The following is a 25,544-nucleotide window of genomic DNA, read 5'->3' on the forward strand; positions in this document are numbered from 1 at the left end:
GTAGTAAAATTGTTGTGATTGTGATTTTTACTAAAATTTTAATTTTTCACATAAAAATATAGGTTTTTCCAAATAAACTTAAGTTATCTCAAGATAACTAATGATTTTGATTCACTTTACATGATGACTTGAAATCGTATGTAAATAAGTGTTCGTTAATTTTGTTCTTTTTTATCTTCTTTTCGATTTGTCTCTATAATTTTATTTTACCAATATATTTTCCTTGAATGCTTGTATAAACAAACAAGGAGCCATTATAGTGAAAGTAGCAGAAGTGGTAGACCTTGACAACATGCACACGGAGGAAGACGACGTCCCAATCACACCCAAGAAAAAACTCGACAAAGGTCAGTCATCGAGCGACACCGCAGACAGCTCCGACAAGAGTGATCCTAAAAAGACGGACGGTGAAGACCCGAAGCCTCGAATAGTACTGACCTTTCGCTCAGACAAAAAAAATTGCAACATGAAGATTGTTCCCAATGATGAGAAGCACGAGGAGTCTTCTCCATCTCCACGCCGATCGACGCGCTCCAGGCACAAGTGGGAGTGGTCCGAGGATGCTGAAATGTCAATATCTCCAAAAAAAGAAAAAAACTCCAGCCAGTCTGTCTCAGAGAATGATGAAGCCTCAGACAGCTCCCATGCTACACCAAAGAGGTTGACAAGAGGTCGAAGCAAAGAATCTTCGGACAATGTTTTAGCTAATGCCATAGCCAGGAAGGAGAAGTCATACAATGAAGCTGCTCCTGGGCCAACCCAGCGGTTGTCACGTCGTATAAAGCCAACTGCTAAGATACTCGCTAATGAAGAGTTGAGGATAGGGCTGGAGTCCCAGAATAACGCCAGACTAGGACTACAGAGTGACAAACCTGAAGAAGGTGTGAGGACTAGGAAATCTGCTAGGTCCATGCCACCTGAAGTAGATCTGACTCAAGTGACTCCAGCTATGTACTTGCTAGGTAAGTTTATCATAAACGAGAATTTAACTGCAATATTTGAACTTTTTTGTAGCTATTTCAATAAATTCAGAAGGTTTTAACAAAGCTTGATGCTATAAAAAATTCTAATAATCTTAAGAATGGTAATTGATAATGATATTTAAGTTATTTTAAAAGCTTAAAATAACTGTCTTGTCTTCATGTTGTAGATAGGAACAAAAAAGAGACCAGGAGTTCCAAAGCCGTCGAGGAAGAGGAAGCACCTGAGGACGTCAGCGATGAGGCCAAACAGAGCCCCAACACCGTCATGAAGCTCAAGCACCTCTGCGAGCTCGGCCTGAAGGCAATCAACCCGGAGACAATGGAAGATGAAGCCGTTGAATTGTAAATATTATACTTTTTTAATTTACATACTTAAACTTCGATTGCTTTAATTTTCCATTTAAATATCTGTAAATAGAAACTGTTTTCTTTATGGTCTAAAGCCTGGTCCGTGAGCAGGAGCACGTAGAATCCCGTCCAATGACCCCACGCTACCCATCCCTATCGCACGCGCGTAATTATGTTGCTGTCGCGACTGTGCGACGGGCGCCCGCAGTGGGTGTGCGAGCGCGACAGCAACATAATTACGCGCGAGCGATAGGGATGGGTAGTTTGGGGTCATTGGACGGGATTCTACGTGCTCACGGACCAGGCTTTATCAGATCATATAATTATTTATTATCACAGTCACTTGTTAGTATTGATTGTCAACAACCATTGTATTGGTTGCTGTGTAAAACCTTGGGGGAGGCCTTTATCCAGCAGTGGATGTCATTTAGCTGAAATGAACAAACAATTCATCCAGTTCTTTCCTGCTATTTTTATGTCATGTTTTTTGCCTTCCAACATTTCTTTTTCCTGCGCTGGTCAGCTCCATTTAAAATAGAAATCCTTATCTTTATGACATAAATAAATCTTTTACCAGAGACGACGAAGAAGATGAAGGCCAAGAGGAGGAAGAATACGAAAATGAGGAATTGGAAGAAGATGAAGACGAGATCGACGACGACTCAGAAGTGATCAGCAAGTTGCTAGAAGCGGACGACGATGATGACAGCGATGAGGACTTCAGCTGTTCAGCTGAGGTGTCTCAAGCCAAGCGCCCCAGGCGATCTACGAGGCTCTGCTCGTCGTACGGGGAATCAGAACTTGCGCCGTTCACTGTGGATGATGATCAGAAGTGAGTTAAAATTGATGTTACTTTGTGTAAAGCCCGGTCTGTGAGCACGTAGAATTTTGTCCAATGACCCCAAGCTACCCATCCTTATCGCTCGCGCGTAATTATATTGCTGTCGCGACTGCGACGGACGCCCGCAGTGAGTGCGTCGCACACACGTGTGTAGTGGTCTAATGGTCTTACATTGTCCTTGTTCACAGTTTTTTGACGCATAATTCTATTGGTGTACACAGTTCTATTGATGCTGATATCTAAAGGGTGACTTTCGTGTATTAGTACGTACTACGTAGTAGCTACGCGTAAAATGTGGTTAATAGACGTGTTGACACCACCAATCAATAGACAAAACTATCAAAAAGAGATTCTCCCATAGATTTATAGGCCAGTAGAATTAAACACAAAAATTGATTAAATCGGAAATAATTCCTACAAAAGATTTTTTTGCTTTAATGGCTTCATTGGTTGCCCATTAAGACTCTCCTAAGTTTTCGACTTCGACGGAGTTGTGCTTAAGTGGTGGGGGCCCCCGAAAGCGGCGTTTTTTCGGTTTTCCGGTTATACCGCGTAAAGGACTTACCCTATCGAAAAGTGGTCTTCATGACGGTTAAAGGGCACTTAATCCTGCATTGAATAAGACCAAATTCATATGTTTTGGACAAACCGTTCTCGCGCTAAAGTTCGGCAAAGTAGAAAATATACGTATAATTAATGACCCTCTCCACGTCCAATGGCTTGTTACCCACATGCTTCCAAGCCTTGTAAAGGGTCGCCTTAATCAGTGTAACCCTAACAAGGCTCACGAGTTTGATTCGCTTATCCTTGTTCGTCCCAGCTGTTCCCTAACTGCGGTTGCTGCACTTCTTCCTGACACTCTCCTGAACGACTCTGTGTTACCTAATGTGGCTGCCTCTCTTCCTTGTACTCTCCTGTACGATTGCATTGCTTAGCTATATGCCTGGTCCAAGGTTCGACGCCACAAAATCAACTTTGTACGCGTGAAAATAGTTTAAATACTATTTTCCGTGCTTGCAACATTTTTCTTTACTGCTTCGCCTCTATTAGTTGTAGAGTGATTGTATATATCCTATAGCCTTCCTCAATGTATGAGCTATTCAACACAAAAATAATGATTTCAATCAAACTAGTAATTCTTAAGATTAGCGCGTTCAAACAAACAAACAAAAATCTCTTCAGCGTTTTAATATGAACTTGTTGTTGTTGATTTTTGGCGTCGAACCTTAGACCAGGCATACGGCTAGGCAACGTAGTCATGCAGGAGGATACAAGGAAGAGGGGCAGCCACAGTAGGTAACACAGAGTCGTTCAGGTGAGTGCCAGGAAGAGGTGCAGCAACCGCAGTTAAGGAACGGCTGGGACGAACAAGGATAGGCGCATCAAGCTCGTAAGCCTTGATAGGGTTACACTGGTTGAGGTGGCCCTTTTCAAGACTTGGAAGCCTGTGGGTAACAAACCATTGGACGTGGAGAGGGTCATTAATTATACGTATATTTTCTACTTTGCCGAACATTAGCTCGAGAACGGTTTGTCCAAAACATATGAATTTGGTCTTATTCAATGCAGGATTAAGTGCCCTTCAACCGTCATGAAGACCACTTTTTGATAGGGTAAGTCCTTTACGCGGTATAACCGGAAAACCGAAAAAATTCCTCTTTCGGGGGCCCCCACCACTTAAGCACAACTCCGTCGAAGTCGAAAACTTAGGAGAGTCTTAATGGGCAACCAATGAAGCCATTAAAACAATAAAATCTTTTGTAGGAATTATTTCCGATTTAAAAGCTAATTCTACTGGACTATTAATACGTAAAATTTTCGTAGGCGTAGCAGCAGTTGACGCAACTTTTTCTTGTGATCTAATGAACATCCTAATATTTGTTCTTGTAGAGAAGAATACAACTACCGCCCTTCGCGTAAGAGATCGCGCAGAAACGAGGAAGTGCCAGTGGAGGAACCAGAAGAAAGTAAAAGTAATAGGTAAGATTTTAATATAATCTAAAATATCCTCTGGATAAATTCAAAATTGCAGTATTATGTAAACTTTTTGTTTATTAAGATTTGGTTTTAAAAAAGCCTATTTTTAATCTGCAGGGACGTTCTTCCCCGTCGCGCCAAGAACACCGATCCATGGAAGCGGAGTGACTCCAAAACGCCTGACACCCAGTCTGTGGTCAACATACCGGATGACAATGAGTATGTAAACATAGAAATTGTCAATACATTTGTTTTACAGATTTATTGCCCAGATGGTTCTGAACCAGTTTTACTACAAGTACCCTACACTTATGCAAGCACATTAGCAATAGTCCAATAGTGCAAAAGCAAATTAACATTAGCTGGCACTTAATTATTGAGTACTCGGCGTAAAGACTCGCGGCAGAATAAAACTAATGTAATAATACGTGCAAATTAGGCAACGCATCATGGATGTTCTGCAAAAACTGCAAATTCTTTTGCTTGCAGCCATATTAGCGATGACTCACACACATTGCCTATTATCGATATTCCAGTATTTTGCGTGTGCGCGTCTCTTATGCAAAAGTTATGCTGCAAGTGTTCTTCTTCTTATTTTGTTTATGGCCAGGTTTGGGATATTAGAGCCCATAGAGTGACCTCCCCAATGAATTCCTGCCAAAATAACGTTAGTTATGTAGATAGGCAAAAAAAATCAAAACAAAGGAATTTAAAGAACGTGCTTCGTTTCCGCGAGTCTTTGCGTCGAGTATAGTTTGGCGTGAATGTACAACCCGGTTGTGTTAACTGCGCACGTAGCGGCTATGACGTCACATCGGACGGTCTGTTTTGGATGGAGGTACCCGTAAAGGGTAAGTGCGAGGGAGTGAGAGTCGCATTCCAGCGAGATGCGCAGTTAGCTCGATTGTAGTTGAGGTGACAGTTATTCAAATTTATGTATGCGAGTCATTTCTACTAGTATCTTAATATGTAAGTCTAGATATTAGCACGTCACTACCTTGTTTAATATACCACGCAATCTTGTATACCCATTCTTATAAGATACACCATACAAGAATGCATGGTAAATTCAGTGAACTGCTCCTGAATCGAATGTACCTACTACTACTATTTCTATTTATTTATATTAACCGGCAGACAGTGGTGACTGAGTTTGTTGCGGCGCTTCTTCTCAGCACTTGCCAAATGTTGGTCTCGAAGCGCTGGTAGGGTAAAAAGATTATGAGACATGTAGAGGCTCCTTAAGAGCAAAATGACGATTTGTAAGAACTATTTATTAGTCTAAACAAATAAAGAAATTTTGACTTGACTTTGACTTTGAATTTGTTGCATTATCGTGTAGCGAGCCGGCCGGCGGCGACGAAGGTTCAGAGGCGGCGTGCCCCGAAGACGAGGCCAGTACAGCCGCCACGTGCTTCTGCGAGACGCCCAGCAACATATACGCGGCGCCCGGGGAACTCACTGGTATGATTAGTGATAAGCTATCTGTTGCATTCTGGGAGTGGGTAGTCAATGCGAAAAAACGCTCAACGGTTGGAATGTGCAGGTGTCAAAATGTCCATACGGACCGGCTGTTAGTGTGGCAAAAAGTATGAACGTCAAAAAGTCCCAGTGTCAAAATGAAATGTACATTATTACCATGGTTACAATGGTTTAGTGACAAATGGTACACATCATACATACTTTTTGCCACTAACAGCCGGTCCGTATGGACATTTTGACATCTGCACATTCCAACCGTTGAGCGTTTTTTCGCATTGACTACCCACTCCCAGAATCATCTGTTGTAACTTATGACAAAGAATGTATTTTTTTTGGTAGATCATTATGTTGTTCTAGTACTACTCCTGCTTTTTGGGGTGAAATGATTGAAAATCGGTATCATGGTAGTTAGAAGAAGTTTCTTCAAGCAGTGCGCAACATGTGACCAGATCTGTTATTTATCATTTACATGTCTGAAGCAAAAAAAAATCAAATCCCTCTAGTACCGCTTTACTTAATTAAAAGTATCCTATAAAAGCGCGGCTAGTTTTGTAGTGTGGAAATCTATGGAACTATTCAAACACACGAAGTCTGTAATGCAAATCAAATCAAATCATTTACATACGCTATCTAGAAGCTCTACGCTTGTCTAAAGCCCGGTCTCTGAGCACGTAGAATTTTGTAATTATATTGCTGTCGCGACTGTGCGACGGGCGCGATCGCGACAGCAACATAATTACGCGCGAGCGATAAGGATGGGTAGCTTGGGGTCATTGGACGAAATTCTACGTGCTCTGCGAACAGACTATAGAATATCGAATATCAGCGTATTGAGTCGCGGGATCATGAGATACGGAGACATGGGCAAAACTCGCGATTGCATGTGAACAGAATGTATAAACCTTTAGTACCTCATGATGATGTAATTATTGGTCTTGCTTGTTCCGAATAAAATAAAAAATAATCAGATAAAATAATTATCATCCCGCGAGTAAAATCTTCTGGATCTGGACAAGCTCTTAGAATGTAATGCGTATCACCTTAGAGGCCGGCAACGCACCTGTAACGCCCCTGGGTCTGCGGGTGTCTATGGGCGACGGTAATCACTTACCATCAGGTGATCCGTCTGCTCGTTTGCCTCCTGTCACATAGAAAAAAATGGAATTAAAATGTATTGTTCGCACCGCAGAGCCGGTGTTCTGCCAAGCGATCGAGACAGTCGACGGCGTCCGCGTGGGCTGCTCGCACGCCGCCGCGCGCGAGGATGGGACGCTCCGCCCTCTATTACGGGCCGGGCCGCGCGCGCCTTTCGTGCTCACTTGCACGGTGCACGCGGCCCAGCTGCGTGCGCATATGTGCTGCCCCAACTGTGGGCTGTTTTGTACACAGGTAACTAGAGAGATAACGTGTTACTATCTACAGGTTAGAAGTGTTAGAACGCGTCGGGCCGCGCGCCATTCGTGCTCACGTGCACGTTGCACGCGGCTCAGCTACGCGCGCATATGTGCTGCCCCAACTGTGGGCTGTTCTGCACGCAGGTAACTAGAGAGCCGTTGGGGCAGAAAAGTTCTCGAATGGCGACCAAGGGCCGGAAGACGTAGCCGGCGTGGTGAAGGTCGCAGGAAGAACTTGAATGCGGGCAACGCAGGACTGGTCGTTATGCAACACTAGAGAGGCAGCGGGATACTCCTTACAGATTGAAATGTAGCAGGCTACTGCTTCTTCCCGGGCTGCCCTCGCCTTCGTTGTCCCAACTGCAGACTGTTTTGCACGCAGATAAATGTGGCGCGATGTTTATTCCAGGTTGGAAGTTGGAAAATCATTATCTTAACATTTCAGTTTGCACTGCTCAACATAGGCTTGATATTGATCGGTTGGTAACGGCCTGCATCCAACGCCTTCCTGCTACCTTTATAAGATCGTCAGTCCACCTTGTGATCCTAGTCCATTCTAGATATTTCACACTGCGGTTTCCGGTACGGAACGTGGTAAGCCAAGAATCACGATGATAGTAACTTCAATACAGACTTTGGATTACATTTTCATAAGATTTTATTGCAGTAGGTGGATTTCTAGTAACCACCAAATACAAATAGGACGACAGATCGTTAAGATTTTGCGTTCACCGAAGCCTGCGCTCTTGTTTTAACCGCGCGCAAACCTTATCAATAACTCGTAAACACTAATTACTAATTTTATTCTATAGGGCACGTTCTACCAGTGCTCCCTGGGCCACCTATTCCACTTAGAGTGCGGTCTGCCTCACTCCCGCTGGAACCGCTGGTCGAGCGACGCGAAGGCTCGCCCGGGCTGCCCGCACTGCGGCGTGGGCGCGCGGCGCTGGACGCCTCGGAACAGCGCCTGCCGCCGCGTGGCGCTGCGGATGGATTGCAGCAACAAGCGCATCTTCCTGCCTGACCAGCGCGAGCAGTGGTGAGTGTGTAGCTGGTCACTGTGTCCCTCATAGCGCCTGCCTTCTCCCGCTGGTCGAGCGACGCGAAGGCTCGCCCGGGCTGCCCGCACTGCGGCGTGGGCGCGCGGCGCTGGACGCCTCGGAACAGCGCCTGCCGCCGCGTGGCGCTGCGGATGGACTGCAGCAACAAGCGCATCTTCCTGCCTGACCAGCGCGAGCAGTGGTGAGTGTGTAGCTGGTCACAGTGTCCCTCACAGCGCCTGCCTTCTCCCGCTGGTCGAGCGACGCGAAGGCTCGCCCGGGCTGCCCGCACTGCGGCGTGGGCGCGCGGCGCTGGACGCCTCGGAACAGCGCCTGCCGCCGCGTGGCGCTGCGGATGGACTGCAGCAACAAGCGCATCTTCCTGCCTGACCAGCGCGAGCAGTGGTGAGTGTGTAGCTGGTCACAGTGTCCCTCAGTGTCCCTCATAGCGCCTGCCTTCTCCCGCTGGAACGCTGGTCGAGCGACGCGAAGGCTCGCCCGGGCTGCCCGCACTGCGGCGTGGGCGCGCGGCGCTGGACGCCTCGGAACAGCGCCTGCCGCCGCGTGGCGCTGCGGATGGATTGCAGCAACAAGCGCATCTTCCTGCCTGACCAGCGCGAGCAGTGGTGAGTGTGTAGCTGGTCACTGTGTCCCTCATAGCGCCTGCCTTCTCCCGCTGGTCGAGCGACGCGAAGGCTCGCCCGGGCTGCCCGCACTGCGGCGTGGGCGCGCGGCGCTGGACGCCTCGGAACAGCGCCTGCCGCCGCGTGGCGCTGCGGATGGACTGCAGCAACAAGCGCATCTTCCTGCCTGACCAGCGCGAGCAGTGGTGAGTGTGTAGCTGGTCACAGTGTCCCTCACAGCGCCTGCCTTCTCCCGCTGGTCGAGCGACGCGAAGGCTCGCCCGGGCTGCCCGCACTGCGGCGTGGGCGCGCGGCGCTGGACGCCTCGGAACAGCGCCTGCCGCCGCGTGGCGCTGCGGATGGACTGCAGCAACAAGCGCATCTTCCTGCCTGACCAGCGCGAGCAGTGGTGAGTGTGTAGCTGGTCACAGTGTCCCTCAGTGTCCCTCATAGCGCCTGCCTTCTCCCGCTGGAACGCTGGTCGAGCGACGCGAAGGCTCGCCCGGGCTGCCCGCACTGCGGCGTGGGCGCGCGGCGCTGGACGCCTCGGAACAGCGCCTGCCGCCGCGTGGCGCTGCGGATGGACTGCAGCAACAAGCGCATCTTCCTGCCTGATCAACGCGAGCAGTGGTGAGTTCGTTCGTTTTAGCCAAATGACGTCCCCTGCTGGACAAAAGTCTCTCCCAAGGATTTCCACAAAGACCGGTCCTGCATCGCCCGCATCCAGCCACCTACCGCGACCCTCACCAAATCGTCGGTCCACCTAGTGGGAGGCTTGCCTACACTGCGTCTTCCGGCCGTGGTTACCTGAGAACTTTTCTGCCGTAAACTCTCCGAGTGAGAGGTGTGTGCAAGGGACCCGCATTTAAGCGAATGTACTTCATAAGTTACTTAAAAACACTGAGCATATTTAATCCGAATTTCGGCACCATGCTTTTATTCAATGTGTCATTGTACTATAACTGTAAAACTTTTAATTACGTTAGCGTCACAAACCAACGTCAAATAACGAACGATTTTGTCTCCAGCACCCCCGCATACCTCGGCTTCACCAGCCTATCGAAGCCTCAAGAGGAGCCGACGCCCCTGATACCTGAAGACCTGCTGCCCTCCCCGCCGATAGATCTGAAGGCGCTATGCGAGAGCAACGCAGCCAAGTGTGATCCGTCACGCTCGCCCGCGCAAAGTCTTTGTGACGCCATACTGGCGGGAGAATCTATACAGCAGCTGTTGCCGAAGATTGGTGAGTTTGAGACTTTGTCTCCAGCATTCCTGCATACCTCGGCTTCACCAGCCTATCGAAGCCGAGGACCTGCTGCCCTCCCCGCCTATAGACCTGAAGGCGCTATGCGAGAGCAACGCGGCCAAGTGCGACCCGTCACGCTCGCCCGCGCTGAGTCTTTGTGACGCCATAGCCATACTGGCGGGAGAATCTATACAGGAAATGCTGCCGAAGACTGGTGAGTTTCAAACTCTGTCTAGCATTCCTGCATACCTCGGGTTCACCAGCCTAGCGAAGCCTCAAGAGGAGCCGACGCCCCTCATCCCCGAAGACTTGTTGCCCTCTCCGCCTATAGACTTGAAGGCGCTATGCGAGAGCAACGCGGCCAAGTGCGACCCGTCGCGCTCGCCCGCGCTGAGTCTTTGTGACGCCATACTGGCGGGACAATCTATACAGCAGCTGTTGCCGAAGATTGGTGAGTTTGAGACTTTCTATCCAGCACCCCTGCATATCTTGGCTTCACCAGCCTATCGAAGCCGAGGACCTGCTGCCCTCTCCGCCTATAGACCTGAAGGCTATGCGAGAGCAACGCGGCCAAGTGCGATGCATCGCGCTCGCCCGCGCTGAGTCTTTGTGACGCCATACTGGCGGGAGAACCTATACAGCAGCTGTTGCCGAAGATTGGTAAGTAGGATACTACATGCTATATTTCAAACGCTTAGGGGACGACGAGACCCATTGACCGGCGCGCGTCGGAGCGCACACGGTCGTAAAGAAAATAGTATTTTATTAACAGTTCTTAGAGTCGTAATTGCTTACAACTGATATTTCAATCCGGACGGATGCGCGAGCATGCGTCGGAAGCCGGTCGGCTCCGAGCGTATTTCAGCGGATACGCGCGCAGATGCGGGCATTCCACCGCATTTTTGGCCGAACGGACGCTGTGCTGCGCGCTGACTGGCGCCGGTCAATGTGAATGGTGGATTATTAACCATTAAGTGTTCGTGAACGTGCATGAGTGTGGGCAAATGAAATAAAACAGTGCAGCGTGATTTTTCGGATTCGAAGTCTTAGTAAAGCACCACAACTTTACTGAGAGAGGGGTGGGAAGAGGAAGTTATCTTCCTTCATTATATCATTTAATTAACCCAAGTCCCAAACCACTTGGTCCCACTTTTTAACTCGTCTCACTTGAAATTTTGAATTTAAATATTGTTACAGCCGCTGCTCGCTCGACAATCAACGAGCAAATAACGTCGTTGATGGGCGGCACCTGCGTGCACGCGGCGTGCAAGCGGGCCGACGTGGCCGCGCTGTACTTGCTGCAGTACGCCGGCGCGGACTTGTGTGCGGCCGACAACGCGCTGCGGACGCCGCTCGTACTCGCCGCGCAGTGTGAGTACCCGTACAAGTACAAGCGAGACGACGCGGCCGCGCTGTACTTGCTGCAGTACGCCGGCGCGGACTTGTGTGCGGCCGACAACGCGCTGCGGACGCCGCTCGTACTCGCCGCGCAGTGTGAGTACCCGTACAAGTACAAGCGAGACGACGCGGCCGCGCTGTACGCGCTGCAGTACGCCGGCGCGGACTTGTGTGCGGCCGACAACGCGCTGCGGACGCCGCTCGTACTCGCCGCGCAGTGTGAGTACCCGTACAAGTACAAGCGAGACGACGCGGCCGCGCTGTACGCGCTGCAGTACGCCGGCGCGGACTTGTGTGCGGCCGACAACGCGCTGCGGACGCCGCTCGTACTCGCCGCGCAGTGTGAGTACCCGTACAAGTACAAGCGAGACGACGCGGCCGCGCTGTACGCGCTGCAGTACGCCGGCGCGGACTTGTGTGCGGCCGACAACGCGCTGCGGACGCCGCTCGTACTCGCCGCGCAGTGTGAGTACCCGTACAAGTACAAGCGAGACGACGCGGCCGCGCTGTACGCGCTGCAGTACGCCGGCGCGGACTTGTGTGCGGCCGACAACGCGCTGCGGACGCCGCTCGTACTCGCCGCGCAGTGTGAGTACCCGTACAAGTACAAGCGAGACGACGCGGCCGCGCTGTACGCGCTGCAGTACGCCGGCGCGGACTTGTGTGCGGCCGACAACGCGCTGCGGACGCCGCTCGTACTCGCCGCGCAGTGTGAGTACCCGTACAAGTACAAGCGAGACGACGCGGCCGCGCTGTACGCGCTGCAGTACGCCGGCGCGGACTTGTGTGCGGCCGACAACGCGCTGCGGACGCCGCTCGTACTCGCCGCGCAGTGTGAGTACCCGTACAAGTACAAGCGAGACGACGCGGCCGCGCTGTACGCGCTGCAGTACGCCGGCGCGGACTTGTGTGCGGCCGACAACGCGCTGCGGACGCCGCTCGTACTCGCCGCGCAGTGTGAGTACCCGTACAAGTACAAGCGAGACGACGCGGCCGCGCTGTACGCGCTGCAGTACGCCGGCGCGGACTTGTGTGCGGCCGACAACGCGCTGCGGACGCCGCTCGTACTCGCCGCGCAGTGTGAGTACCCGTACAAGTACAAGCGAGACGACGCGGCCGCGCTGTACGCGCTGCAGTACGCCGGCGCGGACTTGTGTGCGGCCGACAACGCGCTGCGGACGCCGCTCGTACTCGCCGCGCAGTGTGAGTACCCGTACAAGTACAAGCGAGACGACGCGGCCGCGCTGTACGCGCTGCAGTACGCCGGCGCGGACTTGTGTGCGGCCGACAACGCGCTGCGGACGCCGCTCGTACTCGCCGCGCAGTGTGAGTACACGTTCGTTTGTTTCAGCCAAATGACGTCCACTGCTGGACAAAGGCCTCCCCCAAGGATTTCCATAACGGCCGGTCCTGCGCTGCCCGCATCCAGGTTCTTCCCGCAACTTTCACCAGATTTTCAATCCACCTAGTGGAAAGGCCACACTACCGTCTTCCGGCCCGTGGTCGCCACTCGAGAACTTTTCTGCCCCAACAGCCATCGTCTCTACGAGTTATGTACCCCGCCCACTGCCACTTGATGTTAGCAATTCTGCGAGTTATGTTGGTCACTTTGGTTCTCCTGCGGATCTCATTTCTGATTCCCGCTCGATGATTTAGCCCGCTCCCGCTCCATGAGTACACACCATAAAGTTAATATTCCTTCGTAGTAGAGCAACAACCACGAGATGTCAAACGATACAGATTTTAGTAGGATGTCACTGGATGTCATTTGTGTGTCAATGTCAGGATTATTTCACTGTTTTGTACAATAAACGATCACTGTTTCTAAACCACATTTATCATAAGTATCCATGATTTCACTCACGTAAAATATAAATAAATATCAGAAGCTCAAATTTTCACCATGCCAATGAGTGCTAACTTACTGTCAAATAGTTACAAAAACGGTTCACGTATCTCTTTTTATCACGAGTGTCTGTTAGTGACATCTCGCTCGCTCAGTCCATTGTTGCTCTATTCCGCTAGGTATATTAACTTTATGGTACACACGCGTACATCTGAGGCGATGTCGCTACACAGGTCACCTGTGTGTATGATATAAGCTAGTTTGACGAGTGAATGTTATCATCATGGCCTTGCAGATAATAAAATAACTGCTATTTGGCATGTTACATATCACTCATTCGAATGTCAATTAAAATACAAAATCTTGTTGCAGTGTTGGTAGAAAAATCTGAAAAGAAGAGTCCAATCAAGTCAAAGAAACTGAAAGAAAAAGAAATTAAAGAAGACAGCAAATCTAAAGAAGAAACTGACGAGGATACCAAAGAAGGAATAGAGGAGCAGGAAGACAGCATCGCGAGTATAGAAGAATGCAAAGTGGAAAAGGCTAGCAGAGAGAATCTTATGAAGTTCGTTCGGTACTTAGTCGCGGCTGGCTGTGACATAAACATACAGGTATTTTTTTAAATTTTATTAATTAACTAGCTTTTTTTATAAACAATAATACTGTAAAGTTTCATCAAAATCTGTTCAGTAGTTTTTACGTGAAAGAGTAACAAACATGTTGACATCCATACAAACTTTCGCATTTATAATATTAGTAAGATGTCATTCATGTTGTACTGGTTATAATGTTATATGATGCGGTTGTTCAATGTTAAGTTTCATTTATGGAGTATTATGAGTTACCGATAGATGGCTCTGTGTGTAAGAATCGCGGTATGTAATTTTTTAACTGCCCATGCATTATTACTATGTTATTTACCTATGTTCCACAAATAAACTCATTTCTCGATTTGATTTGATTTATAGTCAGTCTTGTTTCGGCATAAATGAGATTTGCCACTGGAAGCTTGATTTTATTCAAGTTACTACCTGTGGGCTTTTTAGACTTGTACATGGTCCTTTGAGCCGGATTATGGATACAGTTTTTAAATTATTAAAAAATATTTGAGATTATTTTTTGTTTATTTATTTTATTTGGTGCATAAAACAGACATACAACCATAACATACAAAGCGTTTTAGATAATATAATAAATGTTAAATGTTTCCAGGGTCCTGAAGGCATGACAGCTTTGCACATAGCAGCGCAAGGTGGCGACGTGGAACTTTGTACGGCGTTGTTAGAGGCGGGAGATGTGTCAGTAGACTCACGAGACTTGGGAGGGTGGACGCCGCTCGTGTGGGCGGCTGAGAATGACCACGTCGACGTCGTCAGGTCAGTACATAGCCTGTGAACTTAGTAAGCTGCAGAGGTCTCTACACTACTGGATATAGTAGCGCAAGGTGTTGACGTAGAGCTTTGTACGGCGTTGCTAGAGGCGGGCGATGTGTCAGTAGACTCACGCGACCTGGGAGGATGGACCCCGCTTGTATGGGCGGCTGAGAATGACCACGTTGACGTCGTCAGGTCAGTACATAGCCTATGAATATCATGAATATAAATAAGGAATAGTATAGGTCCCAACTCCCAATATTGATCCCTGTGGTACACCCATAGTTAGAGGTACTCCAGAAAACTTAGTTTCATTAATACTAAGTTTTTGTTTTCTTCTTGTGAGATGTTTCTTTTCTTGACTCTGGCGGTTTGCGTTTAGTCACAATGGAGAAAATTAAATATGAGTTCAAGATATCTGTGTGCTTACCATGAGTTTATGTTAGGTGTACTTGCTAGCAATTGCATAAAAAAATTACATTAAATGTATGACAGATTGTACAGCGCTCTTAGCGGCTTCTTGCAAGAAGTAAAATTTTCATAGATTTTTTCGACGCACTCGCTACCGAGCCCACCTAACGTAAACTCATGGTAAGCACACTGTCAACAACACTGTCGAGCAGTGGGTCTAGACAAAGTGCAAATTATAATCGCAAACCAGTCGCAAAGTGGTCGAAAAGCCCCTTTTTTGTATGGAGTTTTGACGGATTCGATTTTCGATTCGATCAAAAAGTGCGTTTTGTCTAGGGGGGCAGGTGATATTAAAAATGTTTTTACGCAGATTGCTGCTATCACGCGGCGCGGACGCAACGACCCGCGATGCTGAAGGCAACGGCTGCGTGCACTGGTGCGCGCTGGCGGGACACGCGCGCTCGCTGCGACTATTGCTCGCCGCCGCGCCGCATGCTCACGCCGCGCCCAACGCGCACAAGGACACGCCGCTGTGAGTACACGAAATGTGTACACGCTTATACCAGGCCTGTTCATCTCCGCGAGTTTACATCGAAAACAAAACACGCACGATGGCCCACCTACAGGATACTATTCGACAAGGCCTCACATACGAGCGAACATTGACTCACGCACGCGTATTCTTGTGTATGATGGAAGAAAATAAAGAAAATGGTGTACTAAATACTGTGCAGTATTTAACTGACTAAATAATAATAAAAACACAGAATGTACTTTTTTAAGTTGCCTCAAGACACTTAGAGGTAAATAAGTAGTTAATATTATTCATGGTAATTCATGCTAAATCATGTATTTCCTCTGCCATTTTCCGCAGTTTGGCACCTCACGTCACATCATTTTACCGAAGTCAGCCCTATAGCTTCGGCGCAGTGCCGATCACTGACGTTTGTCAACAAAATGGTGCTTGACTCTTGAGACAGGCTAAATTACACCATATTGTTAATGACATTGAGCATACATTTGTTTAAATACTTTCGCGAAGTAAAACTTCTGTACGTAGTACTTATTAATATTCTGTGGTTTTAGTGGCACGCGGACTGTCAGTGCGGATCGCTCCGCACAGCCGATCTGTATGAACTGCTAGGGAGCGGAGCGGTTCCTCCGGACCACGTTACTCTAAAACGCTCCCTAGAAGTTCATACAGATTGGCCGTGCGGAGCGGGTCCGCACCCGACGGACCGCGTGACACTAAAACCAGTCTCAGTATGCTCACCATGAATTTACGTTAGGTATGTGGTCGCTAGCGAGTGCGTTATAAATCTATGAAGATTTTATTTCTTGAAATTAGCCGCTAGGAGCGCTGACGACGCAGTCGCTATCGAGCACACCTAACTTAAACTTATGGTAAGCACACTAATCAACGTATACTGTTGCTTAGAAATGGGCGGTCTTTATGCACTTTGGAAGCGCAAACTAGATATTTTATACATAATTGATTCTCCTTTTTTTGCAGACACGTTGCCGCCCGTCAAGGACACTACTCTTGCGTCGTTATCTTGTTGGCGAGGGGAGCACGGGTATGTTTATAATAAACAGTGTATTTATGACGATATTTGCACCCATTGGTCCTACATAGAGACACCTTACAATATAGTCTTTAGAGCGTCGTCGTCTTGCGCCTTCGCAATATCGAAGCGGCGTCTAGACAGCGTCGTCACAACGCCAATGGTGAGCGGTTGCCGAACGCCGGTTCTACGCGGCGTCGCGTTATTTAATTTAAAGAGAGTACGCCAGCAAGACGAAGTTTAAAAGACACTATAGTCTTTTTCACGTAAGATGATTCGTATGACGTTTCGAGTTTGAAAGTTATAGAGATGTCACATAACTAAACCATAGCGATTTATCTATCGATTTTTTTCTAAGAGTTAGTAAAACCTACTTTTAGAGAAATATTTTTTATAGGTGTTATTTAACAAAAAACGTGTTACAAATATTATTGTAACATGTTTTTATTGATAATATTCAAATTCCATAGACTTCATGTTAAAAAAAACGATTCCTAAAAAGTACTGGTTCTATTTCTTTAAATTAAAAACTATTAATTTATTTTCAATGCGTTTATTAAAGTCAACAATCGAAAAATATAGTTGATTTTTGTGATATTTTTAATAACTAAGTATTCACAACAATCGATTAATGAACCACGGAAATAATCGATTTTGTTAGACAATAAATACCCCAGCACTAAATCTATTCCGTTTCACACATTGCGGACATTAAATAAAAAATATTTTTACATCGTATTTAATTAAAATATAATCAATAAACTCAGATTTTACTATATATTTCAAGACAAGTAGTTATTTTTTTTTTATTATATTGCTAATAAAATACAAATATTTTTTCAAGATTATTCTGCGTAATATGTAGTATGCGTAATATGGATAACCTTGAAGTGTCATACGGATCATCTTAGGTGAAAAAGACTATAGTGTGGGGGAGTACCATAGTTCTAATTAACCGACTTCTTTATATCATGTTTTTAGAGGTCGGTAGATCTATTCTCATAAATAAAACACTGGATACTTAACTTTCACAGTATATTGCCTTATTTTAAATACAATTCATCACTTAGCACAAAAGCGCGCGGAGTCGTCTCCGCGCGTCCCTCTATTCTGACGTTTGATCCTAGTGTGACATTGACGTATTGTCAATGTCACACTATGACAACAGCTCATTGGCCACAACGATACCGTTATTTAACGTTTTAGATTTTTCGCAATTAACAATATGAACAACGTATATTGTTTTAAACTTTTATGGTCTCTAATATTAGAATAATACTTACTCGATTGCTACCATATACCTTTTTATTTACCCTGTATTTTGCCTCAGACGGACGTGGAGAACTCGGCGGGCGAGCTGCCGGTGGAGGTTTGCAGCGGCGCGTGCCAGAGCGTCGTCTCGCTCAACATGCAAATGGCGCTCGCGGCCAAGGGCCAGCTGCGCCGAGGCAAGCTGCTGGCCAGGTGAGCTGACGACCACCCTGATGGACTACCCTACCTAAGGCTCCAGTTACCTAGCTAAAATTTCCACCAAGCAGAGAAGTGTTTTAAGAGTAGGCGCACACCGTTGATTTTTAGTTGGCCGATAGTTGTGCCCGTATTCAAATTGTATGAAGAATCGGCCAAATCGAATCGTCGTAGTGTGCGCACTCCCATACATGCCCATTGCCCATACTGATCAACAGCCCGACTAAACTATCGGCCGACGAAAAATCAACGGTGTGCGCCTACTCTAACCAATCAGATTTCACTATTTCCACTTCTCTTCTCCGCTCTGCACCGCCTTGGTGGAAACCGGGCCTAAGTAACTGTACTATGATTGTCACATTTTTTTTTAAATTAGTCCAGTAGGCCTAAGATGCGTGCCGCGATAAGCGGTTATCATGCCATTTTATCGATTTTGTCCATACATTTTGACGTCGATAAAAGTTATCACGACGCGCATCTTAGGCCTACAGTTGCGCAATTTTGAATTAAATAGAAGGAACCAGTTCATATGATGTGGTAAATCGTTTTCCCTATCCACGAAGAAAGTTTCCGTTTTTAGACAGGCGTGCTTTTAGGTGACCTCGAGTAACGGGATAAGGCGAGGCAGAAAAAGAAGAATCGCTAAAAGTTTTGACCTCTTGCAAATTCTAGAACAGCTAGAACACTTCACAAATTCAAACCTTAACACAAGGCACTAAACTTCATTTTCCCTTCCCAGCGACCTCTCAAACGGCTGCGAGACGTACGCGCTGCCGTGCGTGAACGAAGTGGACGATACGCCCGCGCCGGATGACTTCACCTACGTCACCGACCACGTCATGCCCGAGCCGCTCAGCATAGACAACACGATACAGAGTATGCAGGTGAGGACAATAAACAAACTATACGATTGCCATATACAGGGTGTCCCTTAATGTAACGTCAAGCCGGAACTGGGTGTTGAGGCAAGTTGTGCTGGTTATCAGAAAAATATAAAAAAAAATCTATGTGGCATATTTTCAAAATAATAGGCATTTAAAAAAAATCTAAAAATTCTACTCCAGGTGACGGTCCTCTTACTCGTGTTGCCACAAAGCTTCACTTTTTCCAAATTTTTTTTTGTTATGTAACCCTGAATAATGCTTCTCTAAATTGTTATCAAAATTACAAAACCAGCTGGTCCAGCTTGGATGAAAAAAATACATTATTCCCAAAAAAAATTTCAAAATAAAAATTTTGCCTAGTTTAAACTGACTATACTGAAAAAAAATGTACTACGCGAGTGTGGCAAGTGACGTCATAATTTGGCGCATTTAGTAAGGATTCCAAAATAGTATAACAGTTGGTAAATTTTTGCTCTAATTGTCGACAATTTTTGGTTTTTTGGAAATAGTCCCGTTTTTAACTTTATCTACCTTGGTTAAAAATTATTATTCTAATGTGCCCAAAATTCAAGTTTCTGTGACTGACTACCGTACAGTCAGTCACAGAAACTTTTGTCACCATGACAGTAAAATTAGTAGTTGACATTAGAGATGAAACGGATATCCGGCAACTATCCGGTAGGCCGGATATCCGGCCTAAATTTACTATCCGGCCGGATACCGGATAGTAACTCACTATCCGGCCGGATACCGGATATTAAAAAACTACGATAATTTCCTATAAATAAGATTAAATACATTAATCTTTGAGGTAAATATCAATAAAATGGCTTATAATAATGACGGCTTTTATTTAAAGTCCAAAAAGTTACAAAAAAGCCATTCTTCAAAAATCCTTTCAAAAAACTAATTTCTTTTTCTGGGCTATTCACTCTAATGACGAATACATAAATACAGGGTGGCCCAGAAGAAAATTCACTTTTGAAAATTGAAGGAAACGAAAACTGTACATTTTTATAGAACTTTAACTATTGCAATTTTAAGGAAATTTAATGCAATTTATTTTTAAATTTACCTTTATTAAATTACATCGCCCAGGAGATTTCCTTGACGCTTAGAACATTCGATCAACATACATCAAAATCTTGAAATGCGTTCGTTAGAATTACCTCGAAACCTATTTTTAATTTTTTGCCGAATGCTCAGCTTCAGTTGCTGCATATTTGTTGGATTATAAAAGTATACTCTATTCTTAATGTAACACCACAAAAAAGAATTTTCTGGAGTGAGATCAGGGCTTCCTGGTGGCCAGGAGATGTTACCCCTGCCTGAAATTATTTTTTGTGGGAACATATCTCTTACCATCTAAATGCTCTCATTTGAAGTGTGACACGTAGCCCCATCTTGATGAATCTAAGTGCTCCGGTCATAGCCTTGCGAATCTTGCAGCTTTAAAAATCAAAAAGCTTTTCAGCCTACCACTAGTATAGCATTCTCAAAAATTAATCATCCTTTCAATGCAACAAACCAATTAAGCAGGGATGAAATCTCACTGCCTCTGAGAAGCGCTTATCTTATTCCAGCAGACTTCTTTTTGCGGGGTTACCTTATGAGCAGAGTACACATCATACTCTAATAATCCAAAAACTCTGCAGCATTCATCCATCCTGAATCCATTTCGAGGTAACTCTAACGAAAGTTTTCCAAAATGTTGATGTATGTTGACAGAATGTTGTAAACGTCAAGGGAATCACAAATGTACGATAAAATTTATAAAAGGAAATAAATTTTAAAATAAATTGCATTAAATTTCCTTTAAATTGCAATAGTTAAAGTTCTACAAAAATGTACAGTTTTCGTTTCATTGAATTTTCAAAAGTGAATTTCTGGGCCACCCTGTAGTAGATAATATCTGTTAATGTCGAAATATTGCCAAATAAAAAGGCGATCTTTTTTTCACTGATGGTTTGATGACATGATGCATGCAGTTCAGTCAGATTACGCAGCAAGTAAACTAATTTAATTTTCGCTATTCAATCACACACTCACGATAGCAACCGAAATCGCTCGAATTGATCTGCCCCCTAGACAAGTGGCAAAATCTGACATTCTATTCGGAAAGATTCGATTTTCGAAAAGTGTGATTAGTCTAGTCTACTAATAGACCCACTGTTCGCGTTCAAAGCACCTGTGCGGCGCTAAAGTCGTCACGACATGCAACGAGACAATGGGCCAACTATCCGGCCGCCGGATATCCGGCTATCCGGCCTAGCAGCTGGCCGGATATCCGGTATCCGGTATCCGGCCAAACAACTATCCGTTTCATCTCTAGTTGACATACTGTGACAAAAGTCACCCGTGCGCGCGCGCCTTTACTACCTGCTCTGCCTGCACTTGTACTTGGTAACAGGGATAATAAGGATATGAAGTTTCGGTTATGGATACGGTTACGGATATTAGAATAATATTATACCGGTTTCGGATATGAAATCATTTCAGATTATCCGAAAGTTTCGGATAATTTCGGTTACGGAATTATTAGAATTTCAAAAATGTAGGTATAATACAAATAGCAAGATGCTGCATGAGCGTGACCCACATAGCTACTTTATGTACCAACTAAGACGACACCTATGTATGATAAAGGTAAAACAGGCTGGCATATTAGATGGTGCCAGCGAATGCCAGACAAGTTGGTAACAAATATTAAGATTTAAGGTACAATTCCAAGACGGGCCGCAGACCGCAAACTGCAACCGCAAACTGCAAAACTATGAAATCGGCAGCGCGGCATTGCAGCTGCGGCGTGTATACTGCAGATTTCATAGAGTTTTGCAGTTTGGAATTGTACCCTTAGACTCCGCCTTTATCCGAAACTATCCGTATCTTTTGAATCAGTTTCGGTTACGGTTATGGATATTTTTTATTTCGGATATCCGATAGTTTCGGTTACGGTTACGGATATCCATAACATCCCTGCTTGGTAAGATGGCCCTCTCCGTCCCGCTCATACCTTTTAAAATGGCTTCTCCACCTCACTTAAGCCAGAAACTTGAATTTTGGGCACATTAGAATAATATTTTTAACCAAGGTAGATAAAGTTAAAAACGGGATTATTTCCAATAAACAAAAATTGTCGACAATTACAGCAAGATTTTACAAAGTGTTATACCATTTTGGAATCCTTACTAAATGCGCCAAATTATGACGTCACTTGCCACACTCGCGTAGTACAATTTTTTTTCAGTACAGTCAGTTTAAACTAGGCAAAATTTTTATTTTGAAATTTTTTATTGGGAATAATGTATTTTTTTCATCCAAGCTGGAGCAGCTGGTTTTGTAATTTTGATAACAATTTAGAGAAGCATTATTCAGGGCAACATAACAAAAAATAAATTTGGAAAAAGTGAAGATTTGTGGCAACACGAGTAAAAGGACCGTCACCTGGAGTAGAATTTTTAGTTTTTTTTTAAATGCCTATTATTTTGAAAATATGCTACATAGATTTTTTTTTATATTTTTCTGATAACCAGCACAACTTGCCTCAACACCCAGTTCCGGCTTGACGTTACATTACGGGACACCCTGTATATTAAGCAAGGTTTATGCCCATTTTCACCATCAATCTTTAATTTTTAAGTGACCAAAAACAAAATTCCCGTTATGTGTTACCATAGGGGTAGGGGTCACTTAAAAATTAGGGATTGATGGTGAAAACGGGCGTTAGAATAGCAATAAAATTTGCAGAAGTTGACTTCCACAAGCTGTTTACCACTGTGTAAATAGCTGTGGCAAGCCAACTCCTACAAGATTTACAAAGTGGTGACAGCTTGCGGAAGTCAACTTCTGCAAGTTTTACTGCTAGTCTGAACCTTGCTTTAGTGACCTTTTTTTAACTTAAAATACGGATTGCTTAAGAAATACAGGCCTGATGAAGAAGTTTTGTATCTGATTTATTTCAAAATACAATCAAAAAGTTCTGGCCAACTTCTGCGTGGATCGGAACGTACCACATACAAATAAAATAACATAACCGTTATCGTGTTATTAATAACGTTATCGCGTTACAAGCCTTATCTTAATATTTTTATTTTTTTCAAAATATCTCTCAAAATATCTCTGGATACACTTTTCCGTATTTGTATTAAATTGTAGTTTAGTCATTATTAGTATTAAATTAAACGTTGGACTGCTTAACTTGACTTGTAGACGCTTATATCTGTCGCTGTACTGGTTACATAGCACCACTGGGTGCCCACGACACAGGTTATTCCTAGTGTGGGACCCGCAGACAAAGCAATATAATGTTTACCGATTTCATTGTTACCAATTGTATTTGAAGGTGTATGCGTAAACGGTGTGTTTGCATAAATAAAATATTTGTATTTGTATTTTTTGTGGCACAGGGTTGTCAATGCAAGGACGGCGACTGCAGCGGCGGCGGCTGCGCGTGCTGCGTGCTGAGCGTGCGGCGCTGGAGCTCGGCGCTGGGCCGCCTGCCGCCCGCCTTCCCGCACCACGACCCGCCCATGATGTTCGAGTGCAACGCCACCTGCGCTTGCAATAAGGTGATATTTCCTTCCTTGTCTTAAGCCGATAGATGCGTCATAAAATGAGCTTTGAGCTCCTGCGCACTGGATAATTACGGCGGTGCGAGAAGCGGTGAATAGGCTTTATTATTTATTTATTTTATTAGGAAAACCAACAGCAACCAATACAAATAATGAAACTTAAATTTATGTCTCTGCTTAGCCGTTTACAGGTAATCGGAAATGGAAATGTACTGTATGAACTGTATGTTTTCCAAACAAAATAAAATAAAGTTTGTAGTTAAAAAAAACTGGGTTTTGTATGCTACTTTTATTTATTACAGTCCGATTAATTTGAAATTGCGTGCGTGATTGAACCCTTGCACAAACATATCCCTTCCTCTGTCTGTCTGCTTTTTACGTGACGCGTTCTATATTCTTAGCTAACGATTTTGTCCACTTTTTATCCCCAGCGCAAATGCGGCAACATGGTGATATCGCGCCTACAACAACGCGGCTCGCTGTTCATCCGCGCGGAAGTCTTCCGTACTGCCCGCGCGGGCTGGGGTCTACGGGCCGTGTCCGCGGTGCCGCGCGGCTCCCCCGTGGCGCTGTACTGCGGCGAATTACTGCCTCTAGCTAGGGCGGACGCGCGGCCTAATGACCAGTATCTGTTCGCGCTTGATGTTAAACCGGATCTGCAGCAGGTAATCTATGGTGATGGAGTATTGTTGGGCCTTGCAGAGGACAGATGAGTAGCTTACACTCAGCTGTACTCTAAACGGCCCAACGGTTTAGTTATTTCAGTTTATTGATAAGGGGAAGCAGGTGCAGATACCAAAAAACAAGGTCTATCTATACACCCCTCCACCTCCACGCGCAGTATTGCGCCAAGGAAATGAAATAGTATCGATAATGCAGATAGGTCTATGGCTGAAATGATGATGATAATAAATGAAGATAGGCGGTAGACCACTAAAGATTTCAAATACGTATTTAAATTTGTTTGTCTCTTTTTGATTTTCATAGTTGAAGTGGAATGTTATAAGTTTTCTTTTGTGTGCAGCAATGTGGCGACAAAGGGACCCTCTGCGTGGACGCATGCATATGGGGTTCAGCGGCGCGTTTTATTAACCACAGCTGTGCGCCCAACCTGGCCCCGCTGCGCGTGTTCACGCGGGCACGTGATCTCGCCGCGCCCGTCGTCGCGCTCTACGCCATGCGTGACGTCGCTGCCGGCGAAGAGCTCACGTAAGTCAAGCTTTTTTTTTATGCATTACAAGGCAGGTGTTTGACCACAATCGCACCTGATGTTAAGTGGGATGCAGTCTAGGATGGTACATATCTGCCCTGTAAGTGCCTATTCACTCTCGTCTTGAAGAGGCCCGGATTATAGTTTTCGGGAAAGACAGCAGCAGGCAACGAATTCCAGTCCCCCTAGCTGTTCGCATTATAAAAGAGTAATCGAAGCTTGCTACATATTTATGACACCCCACAGACTACAGATTTTATTGCCCGGCTGTCGTTTAATGCCGGTGCGGTATGAACTGTGAAGAAGGGCCGCCACACTCTTGCCTAAAAGATCATTGACATATTGATGATCACAGATGAATATGTCTGATATACTAATGGCCCTCAATGGCTGTTCGGTTTCGTATAAGGCCCGGTTTCCACGTCCTCCGCTGACTTCTCCTCGTACCTCGCACACCTGCAGGCGTCATACTATTCGTAGACCCACAATAGACTGACAGCTATGCACATCTCCTCTCCACTTGTCGCTTCTCCGCTCCGCTTTGGGGGAAACCGGGCCTAAATATACCCCTGCTTATTTTCTTTACCTTAACTATTTTTTTATTTGTTTCAGGTTTGATTACGGTGACAAGTTCTGGTCCGTCAAATCGAAGTGGATGAAATGTGAATGCGGTTCTCCAGAGTGCAGATATCCCGTAAAATCCACGGAGGCCGACGCTTAATTGGCAGTTGGCACGGAACCCGTGAGGATGGACTCTAGAGATAGACCCGGACGTTTACCTAGTCCGCCTTATAATAATCTCAATAAATCCATGAATGTAAATAGAATGTACTTTATATTATGTTATATTTAATTACTTTAATGTAAAATAATGTATGTATTTAA

The 25,544-nt window shown here is 45.6% G+C and overlaps 1 protein-coding gene across 1 annotated transcript; it reads left to right on the top strand.

Annotated features, from left to right (window-relative positions):
- Positions 1-25,544, top strand: LOC135078036 (uncharacterized). Its single transcript, XM_063972590.1, has 25 exons — positions 1-962; positions 1,151-1,325; positions 1,909-2,163; positions 4,063-4,152; positions 4,267-4,368; positions 5,492-5,613; positions 6,821-7,020; positions 7,838-8,064; positions 8,124-8,267; positions 8,327-8,470; positions 8,515-8,691; positions 8,751-8,894; positions 8,954-9,097; positions 9,717-9,931; positions 11,132-12,658; positions 13,551-13,789; positions 14,391-14,554; positions 15,333-15,494; positions 16,476-16,539; positions 17,858-17,991; positions 18,734-18,878; positions 23,285-23,446; positions 23,881-24,114; positions 24,474-24,658; positions 25,272-25,544. The coding sequence occupies exons 1-25, from the start codon at positions 293-295 to the stop codon at positions 25,378-25,380; spliced, it is 5,934 nt and encodes a 1,977-aa protein (XP_063828660.1). The 5' UTR covers positions 1-292; the 3' UTR covers positions 25,381-25,544.

This window comes from Ostrinia nubilalis, chromosome 2, assembly GCF_963855985.1.
Source record: "Ostrinia nubilalis chromosome 2, ilOstNubi1.1, whole genome shotgun sequence".
Taxonomy (NCBI): Eukaryota; Metazoa; Arthropoda; class Insecta; order Lepidoptera; family Crambidae; genus Ostrinia; species Ostrinia nubilalis.